At 51.9% G+C, this 14,116-nt stretch overlaps 1 protein-coding gene and 4 non-coding genes across 6 annotated transcripts; 1 reads left to right on the top strand and 4 right to left on the bottom strand.

Annotated features, from left to right (window-relative positions):
• Positions 1 to 1,705: 1,705 nt before the first annotated feature.
• On the bottom strand, positions 1,706 to 5,087 carry Ubc (ubiquitin C). 2 transcript variants are annotated; one of them, XM_020185716.2, is made up of 2 exons: positions 4,929 to 5,087; positions 1,706 to 4,066 (listed from the first exon to the last, which is right to left on the bottom strand). In XM_020185716.2, exon 2 carries the CDS (start codon positions 4,061 to 4,063, stop codon positions 1,778 to 1,780), a length of 2,286 nt encoding a protein of 761 aa, XP_020041305.2. In that variant the 5' UTR covers positions 4,064 to 4,066; positions 4,929 to 5,087; the 3' UTR covers positions 1,706 to 1,777. The 2 variants fall into 2 exon arrangements, with proteins under 2 accessions (XP_020041305.2, XP_073917215.1); XM_074061114.1 differs by lacking the exon at positions 4,929 to 5,087 and adding an exon at positions 4,817 to 4,831.
• A 5,004-nt stretch (positions 5,088 to 10,091) lies between these two features.
• Positions 10,092 to 10,163, bottom strand: Trnaa-ugc (transfer RNA alanine (anticodon UGC)). Its single transcript has one exon. It is a non-coding gene; the product is annotated as a tRNA-Ala (tRNA).
• Positions 10,164 to 11,934: 1,771 nt separating this feature from the next.
• Trnad-guc (transfer RNA aspartic acid (anticodon GUC)) lies at positions 11,935 to 12,006 on the bottom strand. The gene has a single exon. It is a non-coding gene; the product is annotated as a tRNA-Asp (tRNA).
• A 268-nt stretch (positions 12,007 to 12,274) lies between these two features.
• On the top strand, positions 12,275 to 12,381 carry LOC141419059 (U6 spliceosomal RNA). The gene has a single exon (XR_012443731.1). It is a non-coding gene; the product is annotated as a U6 spliceosomal RNA (small nuclear RNA).
• Positions 12,382 to 12,652: 271 nt separating this feature from the next.
• On the bottom strand, positions 12,653 to 12,725 carry Trnaf-gaa (transfer RNA phenylalanine (anticodon GAA)). The gene has a single exon. It is a non-coding gene; the product is annotated as a tRNA-Phe (tRNA).
• Positions 12,726 to 14,116: the final 1,391 nt, after the last annotated feature.

Genomic DNA, 14,116 nt, shown 5'->3' on the forward strand with positions numbered 1-14,116 from the left:
CCCAAGTGAATTCTTAAACAGCACTCGAATATGAAGCCAAACTTTGGGGTACTTTAAGAATCAATGGTCATCCAATCAAACTGTACAAGTCTGCCATCTGTCCTTTCATGAGACTGAGGACCCTTAACAGCAGAGATGACCAATGAGAACTTGGTGGTTTCTGGCATGCTTGTACCTGACTGGGTGGCCTTAGGGTTTTTTGTTCTTGAGAAAACTAGTCTTTTTCCTCTTTGTACAAAATGAAAAGATGTCTAGTCTCTACTCTCATTTCCTGTGTGGGGAGCAGGAAATACTTCTCTTATCCTGTTACACTAATTCCTTTCTTGATAAACTTTATTTTTACATTTACTATCTAAAAAAAAAAGGGGGGGAAAGTGTGAAAATTGAGAAAGCAAGCTGTAGGGCTGTGCAGACCTGCGTGCTACCTTTCAAGGTATTTACATGAATCAGTATTTGTGTGTGCACTCCAGTGCATACTGGGGACTGGGACAGGAGCACTGGTTGAGAACACAGGATGGGGGATTTTTCATTATACTTACTGAACTTTTATGAAAAAATATGGGATGGATGCAGCTTAGTGGTAGTGTGATTAGCATGCAGAAGGCCCTGGGTTTGATCCCCAGCACTACAAAAGAAAAAATGTAAAACACAGTAACCATGAAATATAAAACTAACAGCTAAGGGTATTTTTAAATCCCCAACTACCTTGTTTAAATAAAAATTTCTGGGGCATGGCTGAAGTGGTAAGAGTGCCCTCAGTTTAATCCTCAGTGGGGGGCAGGGGGCAGGGGAAGTCAGGAGGATCACAAGTTTGAGCCCAGCCCAGGCTAGTGACACCTTTTTCTTAAATTCAGAAGCCAAATGCTGTGTACAGCTACACCACCCTGAATGCACCCAAGGCCAACTGCTTCACCCGTTAAATTAGGTTACAAACCTTTCAACTGTAACCAAGAAACTGAGGAATCACGTTCAAGAATTGTGTGACAGTCAACAGCTTTCACTACCAGTTCTTAACCTACTACATTCACTAACCTTCTGGAGCTGGGTACAGGCGGCTTCTGCCTGTAATCCTAGCTACTCAGGAGGATCAAGGTTCCAGGCCTGGCAAATAGTTTGCAAGACCTATCTCAAAAAACCCTTCACCAAAAAGGGCTGGTGGAGTGGCTAAAAGTATAGGCCCTGAGTCCAAACCCCAGTATTGGGACAGAACAGGACAACACCTACTGGGGCTCGGGTTGTGGCTCAGGGGAAAGCACTTGCCAACCAAACGCAAGGAGCAGAGTTCAAAACCTAGTACTGCCTTCACCCCAACCTACCCCCCACAAAAAAAACTTCTTAGTATGGTTGATATGTAATATATTACCTGCCACCTTTTTAAAATCTGGCTTTCTATGGTGTATAGCTACATTTACATTAAATCTGACTTCTACAGAGCTCCTCCAACATCTTTTTAAGACCTTCAATTTCCAACACTTTCACAAGCCTCAACCCATTATTTTACACTCAGTAGCTCACATGTAAATTGACATGTGTAACATATTACACCATCCCAATATCTACCTCTATTTGTACCCATCCTCTATATAGTTCTGTATTATGCTACCTTTGCAGGTTTTACCTTATGTTTAATACAGAAAACTAAATAACCCTGTGACCCTCCACAACTCACTGAAAAAACCTTAAAACACAACTTACACAAACACAATTTGGAATGCAAGAACTTTATTGAAAGAAAAGTGCAATGAAACTTGTCAAAAGCTTAAAATAAAGGGGAAATTTAGAAACCTCCCCTCAAGCGCAGCACCAGGTGCAAGGTGGACTCCTTCTGGATGTTGTAGTCAGACAGGGTGCGGCCATCTTCCAGCTGCTTGCCAGCAAAGATCAGCCTCTGCTGGTCAGGGGGGATGCCTTCCTTGTCCTGGATCTTTGCCTTGACATTCTCGATGGTGTCGCTGGGCTCCACCTCCAGGGTGATGGTCTTGCCAGTCAGGGTCTTCACGAAGATCTGCATCCCACCTCTGAGACGCAGCACCAGGTGCAAGGTGGACTCCTTCTGGATGTTGTAGTCAGACAGGGTGCGGCCATCTTCCAGCTGCTTGCCAGCAAAGATCAGCCTCTGCTGGTCAGGGGGGATGCCTTCCTTGTCCTGGATCTTTGCCTTGACATTCTCGATGGTGTCGCTGGGCTCCACCTCCAGGGTGATGGTCTTGCCAGTCAGGGTCTTCACGAAGATCTGCATCCCACCTCTGAGACGCAGCACCAGGTGCAAGGTGGACTCCTTCTGGATGTTGTAGTCAGACAGGGTGCGGCCATCTTCCAGCTGCTTGCCAGCAAAGATCAGCCTCTGCTGGTCAGGGGGGATGCCTTCCTTGTCCTGGATCTTTGCCTTGACATTCTCGATGGTGTCGCTGGGCTCCACCTCCAGGGTGATGGTCTTGCCAGTCAGGGTCTTCACGAAGATCTGCATCCCACCTCTGAGACGCAGCACCAGGTGCAAGGTGGACTCCTTCTGGATGTTGTAGTCAGACAGGGTGCGGCCATCTTCCAGCTGCTTGCCAGCAAAGATCAGCCTCTGCTGGTCAGGGGGGATGCCTTCCTTGTCCTGGATCTTTGCCTTGACATTCTCGATGGTGTCGCTGGGCTCCACCTCCAGGGTGATGGTCTTGCCAGTCAGGGTCTTCACGAAGATCTGCATCCCACCTCTGAGACGCAGCACCAGGTGCAAGGTGGACTCCTTCTGGATGTTGTAGTCAGACAGGGTGCGGCCATCTTCCAGCTGCTTGCCAGCAAAGATCAGCCTCTGCTGGTCAGGGGGGATGCCTTCCTTGTCCTGGATCTTTGCCTTGACATTCTCGATGGTGTCGCTGGGCTCCACCTCCAGGGTGATGGTCTTGCCAGTCAGGGTCTTCACGAAGATCTGCATCCCACCTCTGAGACGCAGCACCAGGTGCAAGGTGGACTCCTTCTGGATGTTGTAGTCAGACAGGGTGCGGCCATCTTCCAGCTGCTTGCCAGCAAAGATCAGCCTCTGCTGGTCAGGGGGGATGCCTTCCTTGTCCTGGATCTTTGCCTTGACATTCTCGATGGTGTCGCTGGGCTCCACCTCCAGGGTGATGGTCTTGCCAGTCAGGGTCTTCACGAAGATCTGCATCCCACCTCTGAGACGCAGCACCAGGTGCAAGGTGGACTCCTTCTGGATGTTGTAGTCAGACAGGGTGCGGCCATCTTCCAGCTGCTTGCCAGCAAAGATCAGCCTCTGCTGGTCAGGGGGGATGCCTTCCTTGTCCTGGATCTTTGCCTTGACATTCTCGATGGTGTCGCTGGGTTCCACCTCCAGGGTGATGGTCTTGCCAGTCAGGGTCTTCACGAAGATCTGCATCCCACCTCTGAGACGCAGCACCAGGTGCAAGGTGGACTCCTTCTGGATGTTGTAGTCAGACAGGGTGCGGCCATCTTCCAGCTGCTTGCCAGCAAAGATCAGCCTCTGCTGGTCAGGGGGGATGCCTTCCTTGTCCTGGATCTTTGCCTTGACATTCTCGATGGTGTCGCTGGGCTCCACCTCCAGGGTGATGGTCTTGCCAGTCAGGGTCTTCACGAAGATCTGCATCCCACCTCTGAGACGCAGCACCAGGTGCAAGGTGGACTCCTTCTGGATGTTGTAATCAGACAGGGTGCGGCCATCTTCCAGCTGCTTGCCAGCAAAGATCAGCCTCTGCTGGTCAGGGGGGATGCCTTCCTTGTCCTGGATCTTTGCCTTGACATTCTCGATGGTGTCGCTGGGTTCCACCTCCAGGGTGATGGTCTTGCCAGTCAGGGTCTTCACGAAGATCTGCATCCCACCTCTGAGACGCAGCACCAGGTGCAAGGTGGACTCCTTCTGGATGTTGTAGTCAGACAGGGTGCGGCCATCTTCCAGCTGCTTGCCAGCAAAGATCAGCCTCTGCTGGTCAGGGGGGATGCCTTCCTTGTCCTGGATCTTTGCCTTGACATTCTCGATGGTGTCACTGGGCTCCACCTCCAGGGTGATGGTCTTGCCAGTCAGGGTCTTCACGAAGATCTGCATTATCTATCACAACAAAAGCACAAGAACAACAAAGAAAATTTAGTAGATGATTGACTACTTTCTTTACATTTGTAATAGTTCAGTTACCACTTTATATCGGTAAACAGCCAAAGCAAACACTCTGCCTCAGTAAAAGCAATAAAGGAAAAGAGCTGGCCGCCTAGCTCAAATGGTAGAGCCTCTACCCAGCAAGCCTGAGGCTCACAGTTCAACCCACAGTACTGCCAAAAACAAAGCAAGAATATAAATAGGAGCTACAGCCTGAACAACTCCCGATCCCTCGTTTCAGGCACTAAGGAGGAAATTGAGAAAAGCTGACCAAAATTAAGACTCGGGGGCCTCGCTCCTCTCCCCCTCCTCGGGATGTCCGGTTCCGGTCAATTCAGCGGCCACCGCAGCCCCAAACCCTGCGTCCTGCTAATGAGCAAACTGCGACCCCACCCCGCACTATGAGCCACCAGAAAGGGTGACGTCACGCAACCGCGACGGCGCGCGGGCTTCCCGGCCCCCCCGGCCCCCTCGTATTTAAAGCCGATTTCTCCTGCTCAGTCAACCCTTCAACACACAGCCCCCGCCGCTACCCCACCCAGCCAAAAAGAATCTGTTATTTCCAGCCTCAGGACCCTCGGGTGTCTTCCTCGCACCCACCACCCGCTGACTACTCTGACCTCAACACCGTCCTTATAGTCGGGCTTTCTCCACTCAAGAGTCCCAAACGGCCGCCATTTTGCCGCGTCCTCCCCGTCAGCCTACCCGGCCGGCTCGCGGATCCCGGGCCACAAGGGCCTCGGCCGCCTTTTCGCTTCACACCCCTGGTGGCCTGATGGCCTCTCAGTCCCCGCGGGCACAGCAGACCTCTCCTTACCAGCGGCGGTGAAAACAGGGCTCTCAAAACACAAGAGACAGAACTCGCAGTCTCGACCGAGCTAGCTGCGCCACGCCCGGCGTCGCCTTATATAGCCAGCGACCGCCATCCCGGAAGATCCCTCCGCGGAAACGCCGAGAAGGGACTACTTTTCTTAGGACTTTCCGCTCTCTGTAAAGAAAATAAATACTAGAATCACCCAATTCCTCTCCTAAAATGTTTCCCTGTTGAACCTGGATCGTGAGAGCTACATGAAGTGGGGAGGGGGCGGCCGTCTTGCGACAACTGGCGGAAGGATCAGCGCGTTCGCTGCGCACTGCGACTACGCAACCGGCGCTCGCCGGGGGAGGGGTGGCAAGGGAGGGGCAGTGACGGGAGGCGCCAAAGCCCGGCCCGGATCGCGTAGGCGGAGCGGACTGCACCCCCCCCACACACACACCCCCCACACACTCCCCCAACCCCACCCCACTCCACAACTCTCCCGCCCTGCCCGCGCGCCCCCTCCTTCGTCCCGATTGTCCCCACCATTGACCGTCTGGGGGGTTCAGAGGGAGCGTGCGCCTCCCGCGAAGTCGGGGTCCCCATCCCCTGGTGGGCGCCCCGCGCCGTACACCCACCGCTCCACCCCGACTGCGGGGTCTGGATTTGGGATCCCGTTAGGACCCCCATGGTGACTTTGGTTGGCAGAGTCCCCCGTCCCCTGACCCTGTCCCCTCCCCTCTGCTCCCCCCTCGGTGGCGCCGCCCCGCCCCCGCTGCGCGGGCACCGGGACAAGGCGGATGACGGTGCAAATCCCAGGCTCACAGGCCTCGGCCCTTGGGGACAGTGGTGACATCCAGACCCGCGGGCGCCACGGGGCTGCAGGGCCCGCGGGTGGGGGGCCTGGGGGTCCCCAGGGCTGCGCTGGGTGTCACCAAGGTGACATGGCAACTTCAGCTGTGCTGATGAACTCGAGTCAGCCCAGTGTCACCACCCAGCCACATCCCAGCCCTAAAGTAAATGTGCGCTTAAGTGAGATGTGAAAGCTGGACATATTTATAGGGCACTAAGTGGTGTTTTTATTTGTGGGATTTCATCATGGTGGACTTGTCTGTCTCCCCAAACATCATGTCCTTTCCTTTTCCTGCTTTGCCTTTTTTGTTTGTTTTTGGGTCTTTGCAAAAGTGCTCACCCTACAGCTTAGATTTCCCCCCCTCCAAACGCCATCTTCTTATGGGGAAAATATTGCAAGTGCTTTCAACTCTGAAATGTAAGACCTGAGATACATTTTTTTTTAAGATAGGAATTGAATCTCAGCCCTGGATATTTCTGGAAAAAATTTTTGTCAAGTGTGAATTCTGCAGGCACGTTCTATTTTTATAAAAGATGAGGGGGAGAAAGCACAGGAGGATCACAAGATGGATTTTTAAATTTTGCCACACCTTAAATTGTGACTCCTCTCGTTACATGTCATTTCTTCAGCATATTTTAAAATATATGAACATGGTGAGATTTTCTTTTTTTTTTTTTTAAGGTTTACAGCCAAACATCTCCCCGCTGGCCTTAATTCCCCAGCCACTGTTCCTTCTGGACTCTTCTAGGTCCGTCCTGTATCTACAAGCGTGGGTGGGTGATGGTGGATGTTTGAATTTCTACCTTTAAAGCATTGCAGAAAAAAAAGAATTGAGAAGCTGGTGGGTGAATAATATTCAGCCGTTAATGTAAACGTTGTTTATAAATTATAAATACTAAACTTACACTTTACAGTGTGTGAACTCAAAACCACAAGTGTAGATCCCGTGGCAGTCGACCTTTGCTATTAGATCACATAAGCCACCGGCACGTTCATCTTCCTGTAGAAGACTTGCAGTTAAAATACTCTTTTCCCTGCTTTTGCCACTATTACCGTCGTGAGTTTTCCCTCTGTATAGCTAATAAACCCCAGAACATTTCTACTTTTGTTTAAACAGTCAATTATCTCTTGAAGAGATCAAAATAACAAAAAATCATATGTATTTGTCCCTGGATCTATGGCACTATTTGTTATTTTACATAAATGAATGTCCCCCCCTGGTACAATTTTCCTTTGGCCTGAAGGACTTATTTTCACATTAAGTGTGAGCACCTCTGAGGAATCATTTGTTTTATGCATGTGTTAATTTATTCGTCTGAAAACTTAATTTCCCCTTCGCCTGGCCAAGTGTGAGTCCTGGCCACTGTCCCTCTCAGCCCTTCCAGTGTTTCTTTTGCTAAACTAGAATAGTTTATTCACAGCTGTGTGCCATCCAAACTCTGCTGAGCACTGGGGAAAAACAGTGATCTTTGTCCACAGTAACCTGTGTCTGTGTCCTGTGACAGATCAAGGTCCAAGGGAGTGAGCAGTTAGGCCTTAATTCATCTCGAATTCTCCAGAGAATGAGTTCTTGTGTTTCCAGGTTTAGGAGGAGCCCCGTGACTTCCAAACAGAGATACGTGAAGGTTCTTCTCACATTTCAGGTAGACGTTTGGAAAGAAACAAAAAAAATCCTGAGCTTGGTTCCAGGGTGACCTGGCCTGGCTTCAGTCACACCCTGTTTTTGCTCCAGGCTTGTGATGCATGTTGTTCACAGCCTGAGTCATGAGCTTTGTGACATCAGCATTTTTGGGGGGGCGTCCAGAAGGTACAGAGGTAAACAGCCAGGATTTCAGAGGCAGGGGAGGGAGAGGAGGAGGAGGGAGAGGAGGAGGGAGCAGGAGGAAGAAGTGGACAGGCCAAAGGTCAGCTCCAAGGAGAAAACACTGTTATTGCTAGCAGGAAAAGTTCTCCGAATGTCCCCAAAACCCCACAGTGGGTTGTTCCCAAAGCAGAAGGCAATGACCCCAGGGGTCAAGGTAAGGGGTGGGGGCAAAGGGCTTCTAGAGAGAAGGTTTCTCTTTCTCAACCTGCAGGGGCATTTGTCAATGACTGGGGACATTTGGGGTTGCACAACCATGGTAATTAGGAAGGTGGTAGTACTAGTGTCAGAGACCAGGGACAATCCTAAACATTTCACAACAGACAGTCCCCGCTCCCCTCCCCCAAGGAAACCCAAGGCCACCAAGGGATCAACAGGGCAACCTGAGAAACCCTGCCCTCCAGAGGACGTCAGTGTGGCTGTGTCATCTGTAAATGACTCCCTGAGAGTCCCACTTGCCCTCAGGAGTTGGGTATCAAGTCACACTCCGAAAACCTAAAGCCTCCTGACCTAGAATGCGACGTGCTAGAATGTGCGAGAAGGGGGTGAGTCACCCGACTGCCTGCAGTTCGTTCCACCCACAGATCCGTCCTTTGCAGGTGCCCGGAAAACATGACTTCAGAGCTGGCACCAATGGGACAGGGACAGGGGCCCAGCAACGGGGCGGGATTGGCAGTGGCCCTGGGCACGTGAGGAGCTGAGCTCGCTGGGCTGTGGGGTGGGGGAGGGAGACACGGGGCTGCCTGGCTTCCTTCCCCCAGAGGATCGGGTCCCCTGAAGGTCATACCTTGTGTGACCTGGCTCAGCATCCAGAAACTGGCTTGGAACCACAAGGGTCAGCAAGTGCTTTTTCTTGTTATTTTGGGTTTTTTAAATTTTTTTATTAAATCATTGTCCTGGGGTATGCTGTGACATTTACCAAAGTGCTTGTGACAAATCTTGGCTAAATTCACCCCCCCTCCATCATTAACAACTGTCTTAGTCCCTAACTGAAGGGGACAGGAGAGGTTCTGCCTGGAAGGTTCTGCGTCTTGTCATCGGTTATACAACCCAACGGGGTCACCGAGGATCTGTGGGCCAGAGGTGACAGAGGAGCCCGGGGAGGGGCTGTGTCCTTTTTCCTGTTGACACACAGGCTTTTGTACCGGCAGAACACGCCCTGCTGGCCTGGGCTTAAAAACAACCACCTCACCGACTTCCTGTCCAGCTCGCCCTCATTTCCAAGTTATTTAAAGAATTTGGGCTCTGTTTTCATCTATTCTTGCTCTTAAATGGTGGTAAAAGTTGCCATTTTTAAGCGTGCTGGGCAGACGTGTTAGAAGTGTTACGTTCAGGGCAGCGGCTGTGCCATGTGGTCCCCACCTGTCCCCAGAACTCCATCCTGCAACCACTGACGCACTCACCCCAGCCCCCACCACCCACCTTCCACGCTCTATGAACTCCATCTCCTTCTTTTAAAAATTATTATCATTATTCGGGGGGTACATTGTGACATTTATACCCATCTCCTTAAGTGGAAGATAAAATTTGATTGTTGAAAAAAAGCTTTTTTTCCCCCAAAGATTCACACTTTTTTTAGGACGCTCCCTTCCCAACACCAGCCTTCCACAATAAGGACTCTGTACAGTTTCTCCTGGACGTTGAGAGAAATATTTAATTACGAGATACACTGTGGACCAAGCCTATAATTAGTTTGGTGTAGGGCTGCATTGCTTTAAAAATATAGCCTTGCTCAGAAATCTGAGCTGTCGCGGGGGCGTCACCAGCTGGCTGCTGAGTCACTTCACAAATTTGTTTCCTGGTTTCAAGATCCAGGTCCCTTCAGATCTAAAATTAAATGTGTTTTTGCCATTTAAAGCAGAAAGGCCAGTCAAATGACAGGAAGGAGGTGACAGTGAGGAATTCATAATTATCGTAGTGACAAGGAACTGTACCCAGGGTTGACAGTGGGACCCCTTCTTTCTACAACAGCCCATCTTTCATTGGACAGGCAGAACCCAGGTGCATCCTCATGACCTCAGCAGTCCTTTGTCACAGCCGATCCCAGCCACTATGAGGAGATGGAGTCCAGCCGGCTCCTGGTGGCCTTTGGGTCCCTTTGCTGTTAAACCGAGGCCCTGGCAGCACAGAGGACATGAAGTGGCCTCGAGAGGCTGTGACCTTGAGTGTCTTGCTCACCTTCCTTCCTGGCCAGGACATCAACCGGACTGGATGCCACCGAGTGTAATGTCCCCAGATGTGGCTCAGTCACAGGTCCCTGTTGGCCTATTCCTGCCTATCGCTGGCTCCCTTTGCCTCCTCCACCTCTTTAAAATCTTTGAGGTGTCAGGACAGGGACATCATGGCTAGTGTAAGGCTCTGGGCTGCACAAAGTAACAGGAATAATAATACTGGTCATCTTTGCATCCTTGGCTCTTTAGTGACAAAGCTCCATAGAAATTCTTAAAAAAAAAAAAAAGAAAACCACAAGTGGAGATGCCGGGGATCGAACCCGGGGCCTCATACATGCAAAGCATGCGCTCTACCACTGAGCTACATCCCCCGCCCTGGCTCCCCAGCTCCCTGAGAGGCTCTGCTGGACTCCACAAAGGCACAGCAAAATAAATCGCTGAGTTTCTCAAACAAGCCTGCTTGTCACCACCAGGCAAGGAAAATTCTAGGGGATGCCAAAACCAGGGAGCAAACAAAAAAAAGGTGTAAATTTATTTATTTATTTTTTCCTAGTAAATAAGAACCTGGGCCCCCACATCTCACGTGGAGATCTCTGGTCGTCCTTCAGAGCCATTTAGGCCTTTAGCGCCATTGAGGTTTGTACGTCTGCTTGAAAAAACTGTTTTCCTCCCCCAAAGAATTGCTCTGAGTACGAAAATGAGGGAGCCAGAAAGCAAGTTTCCAGTCTTACCAAAGTTCATGCCAGGCGCGTACAGAAACGTCACAGGAAATGCTCTGCACAGCTCATGGCACTTGGAGGGGACAGACAGGTTGGGAGAGAGAGGTTTCTGAAGTTGGAAAGGTTTTATTACTGTACTACTGGGGCACATTGTGACATTCACAAACGCTCCTACATAAATCACACTTGATCATCCCCTCCCCCTCCATCTTTCGCCTTTACTCCCCACCCCCAGCCCCCACCCCCAGGTCAGATTTAGAGAGAGTTTCAGTCCCCACAATCAGGACCCACGCTCAGAGGAACGCATCCCTTCGTGACATCCCACTGAAAAGAACCCTTTAACTGTGAACCAGCACCCACTTCCTACCCAGGGACAGAGGCCACCAAGCTTAGTGGCCTTCACAGCTCCAAGGGGGCTGTTGACTGGGGAAGGAGCAGGTGAAGGCAGTCCAGACCCCACCTCCCTCCTCCAGCCTTCAGACCCCGCTTAGGGAAATAAGGTGACTGTGCTGGGGAGAGGTCACCCTAAAACTGTCCTGCCCCTTGATACCTGACAGCTCCCTGTCACCTGCTGGGACTGGACAGAGTGGCGATGAGGCCATTACTGGCCTTTGTGGGCTTTGTCTGGGAAGAGTTTAAATGGCCTTCCTTCATCAGCGTGCGTTACTTTCCACGGGACACATGTGCCACGGGTACACCAGTGGTCGGTACAGTCTCCTTGCTGCTCCAGGTCACGCACCACCGTCCCACCTCAGGGCCTCTGCACTTGCCATTCCCTCGGTCTGAAACGCTGTTCCCAGCTCTTCTCACGATCAGCTCACCGTCCTGCCTCAAATGTCACCTCCTCAGGAGGTCTTCCTGACCACGTATGGAAAGAAACCCACAAATCTCACGCACTCCCTGTCACCCCCACCCCTTTCATTTCTTCAAAGCGTTTGCTTGTTCTTACATTGCTTGTGGCCTACACCCCTCGCCAGGTTGGCATGTTACATTCCTGGTGCCGACGGCAGTGAACGCTCAGTAATGTTTGTAGAGTGAACCAGTGACTAACTGAACAAAAGGCTGGGAGCTGGGGAAGGTCCACGAGGACATCCAGGATGTTGAGCCTTAGTTCATTGGGACAGGAAGACAACCCCAAGCCACCAGCTGCCACAGGGGGACCAGCGCTGGGGCTGCATGAAGGACGGACAGACAGCACAGTGACTGCATCAGGGTTCAGGAAGCCAAGAGATGAACCAAATACATGACTTCCAGAACTGACATGGGACATGGAGGGACACGGCAACTTCCGCCAGCAAGTAACGAGGACTGAGCCACACTCAGGCCGGGATCGCTCCCGGGTTAGTCTTCCAGGGAAGGGTAAATTTAGAGCTGCAATTTCCCATGAGTTTGGAAAATGAAGTCAGGATAAAAACTCAGCTGTCTCCCCGTCGGGGAATCGAACCCCGGTCTCCCGCGTGACAGGCGGGGATACTCACCACTATACTAACGAGGACGGGTGCTGGGCAACACTTTGCAAGGGGCTCCTTTAAGGAGTACTTAGCCTTCTGTGCACAGCACCCAGGGCTGTTAAGGAATACTTAATGTCCCGTCACAGCACCCAGGGCTGCAGGATGAAGTCTGCACGATTTCTTAACAAGAGGTCCGACCCGATCGGACGACATTTCAACGTAGCCACTTCCGCTCGGTCCTTGATTTAACCGCGAGAGTTCAGAAGGCAGAAATTATCACAGAGACATCAACAAGCATTTAAGAAATAAAAGGTGCTCGCTTCGGCAGCACATATACTAAAATTGGAACGATACAGAGAAGATTAGCATGGCCCCTGCGCAAGGATGACACGCAAATTCGTGAAGCGTTCCATATTTAAAAAAAAAAAAAGAAATAAAAAGAAATAAAAGGATAGGCTCTGCCAGACTCTGTTCAAATAAAATAAAAGGAGCCAGGAAAACTGTCCCTGTTGTTGCTGCTGAAATAAATATGGGTTGTGGGGGGAGTTTGCACCCCTGTAATTCCGTGGACTTTGCTTGGTGCTTTTCCAAAAAAGAGAGAGCGAAATCTCCCCAATAACGGGGAAGAATTCGCTTCGTCTCTTATTTTATTCCCCCCTTCCGCGTGGGAAAGAAGGGCAAAAAGGAAACTGCCGAAACCCGGGATCGAACCAGGGACCTTTAGATCTTCAGTCTAACGCTCTCCCAACTGAGCTATTTCGGCGGCTAATGAGTCCGGCTTCGGCATCTGCGCTCCTGTCTTGCGGCAGCGCCGGGCGGGGACGCGCACGCACGCCCACGTACGCGGGGACGCGCGCTGGGGGCCTCTTCTGGTCCTTCAAAGGCACAGGCCGCCAGAGCCCGTCCCTGTGAGCTTGCTCACCTTGTCCTTGTCCACTATCTGCGTCCCCAGCTAGAAGGACACACCCAGCAGAGGCAGGGGAGCCGCCTGCGCCTAGAACCGTGCTCCCCCCACCACACACACAAGCAGCTGCGTGGCAGATACTTGTTGAATGAATGTGCGATCGCTCAAAGGAAGGAAGGATTTCCGGGCTCAGAGTTGAGCGGCACTCTGTCACTGGGCAAAGGTGACCCCAGTTTCTGGGTCACGCAGCCCTGAGCCTTGAGCACCCCCGCAGCGCCTGACTCAGATCCGGCCTCCCTGGAGGCGGCCTCCATACCTCTAGGCAGGTTTGCTGAGCACCTAGTGATGGTATGTAGGGTCCAACCACAAACACATTAAGATAATTGGGGGGTAACAGTGCATGCTACAGTGATGGGTTGCACTACCTGGAGTGGGGAGCAGTAAAGGAGGGGAGAGCTGAGAAGACCTGCAGACAGGCGCCAGCCATGGGAGGCCGTGGGGAAGGAGCTGGGGGCCGGAACGGCTAGTGCAAAGGCCCTGAGGCTGCAGGAACAGGTAGTCGTGGTGGAAGATGGTGGAGCAGAGAGAGTGGAGGGGCGAAGTCCCAGAGGACGATGGAGGCAGATCGTGGAGGCCTGGGGCCGGGATCGGACCTCTCAGTGCCAGAAAGATGCCAGGGAGCGATTTATGCCTCACCTGGCCTCCCGTGCTGAGTGGCCTGGGGTGGCTGGAGTGGGGCTGTGGTCTGGGGACAGCTGTGGTGGGCAGGGGAGGAGCTGGGAAGGGGACTGAGATGGGGGGCTCAGGAGAACGGGAGCCTCCATGGTGGCTTGGCTGCGTGGCACCTGAGTGGTGGTGGAAGGTGCTCTCCTGACCTGTCACCTTGGTTGATGTCCCCTGGACCACCACGGGGAAGCACAGTCAGCCAATTTCCACACTTTCTGGAGCCGACCGGCTCCCTAAGTGTCCCCAGCCCGGGCAAATAGATCAAGAGACCCTATCCTGAAAAACCCTTCATAGAAACTGGGCTGGTGGAGTGGCTCAAGGTGAAGGCCCTGAGTTCAAATCCCAGTGCCACAAAAATTGTATCTAGATATCGAACCAACACTTGGAAGGCTCAGGCGGGAGGATGGTGAATTCAAGGCCAGCCTGGGCTGCACCGAGAAGCCACCCTGTCTGGTGAGTAAGTCAACAAGGGCTGGCGTGTGGCCCCAGAAGACCCCACTGCAACACACGGCCGTAAGTTCAAG

This window comes from Castor canadensis, chromosome 18 (genome assembly GCF_047511655.1).
Source record: "Castor canadensis chromosome 18, mCasCan1.hap1v2, whole genome shotgun sequence".
Taxonomy (NCBI): Eukaryota; Metazoa; Chordata; class Mammalia; order Rodentia; family Castoridae; genus Castor; species Castor canadensis.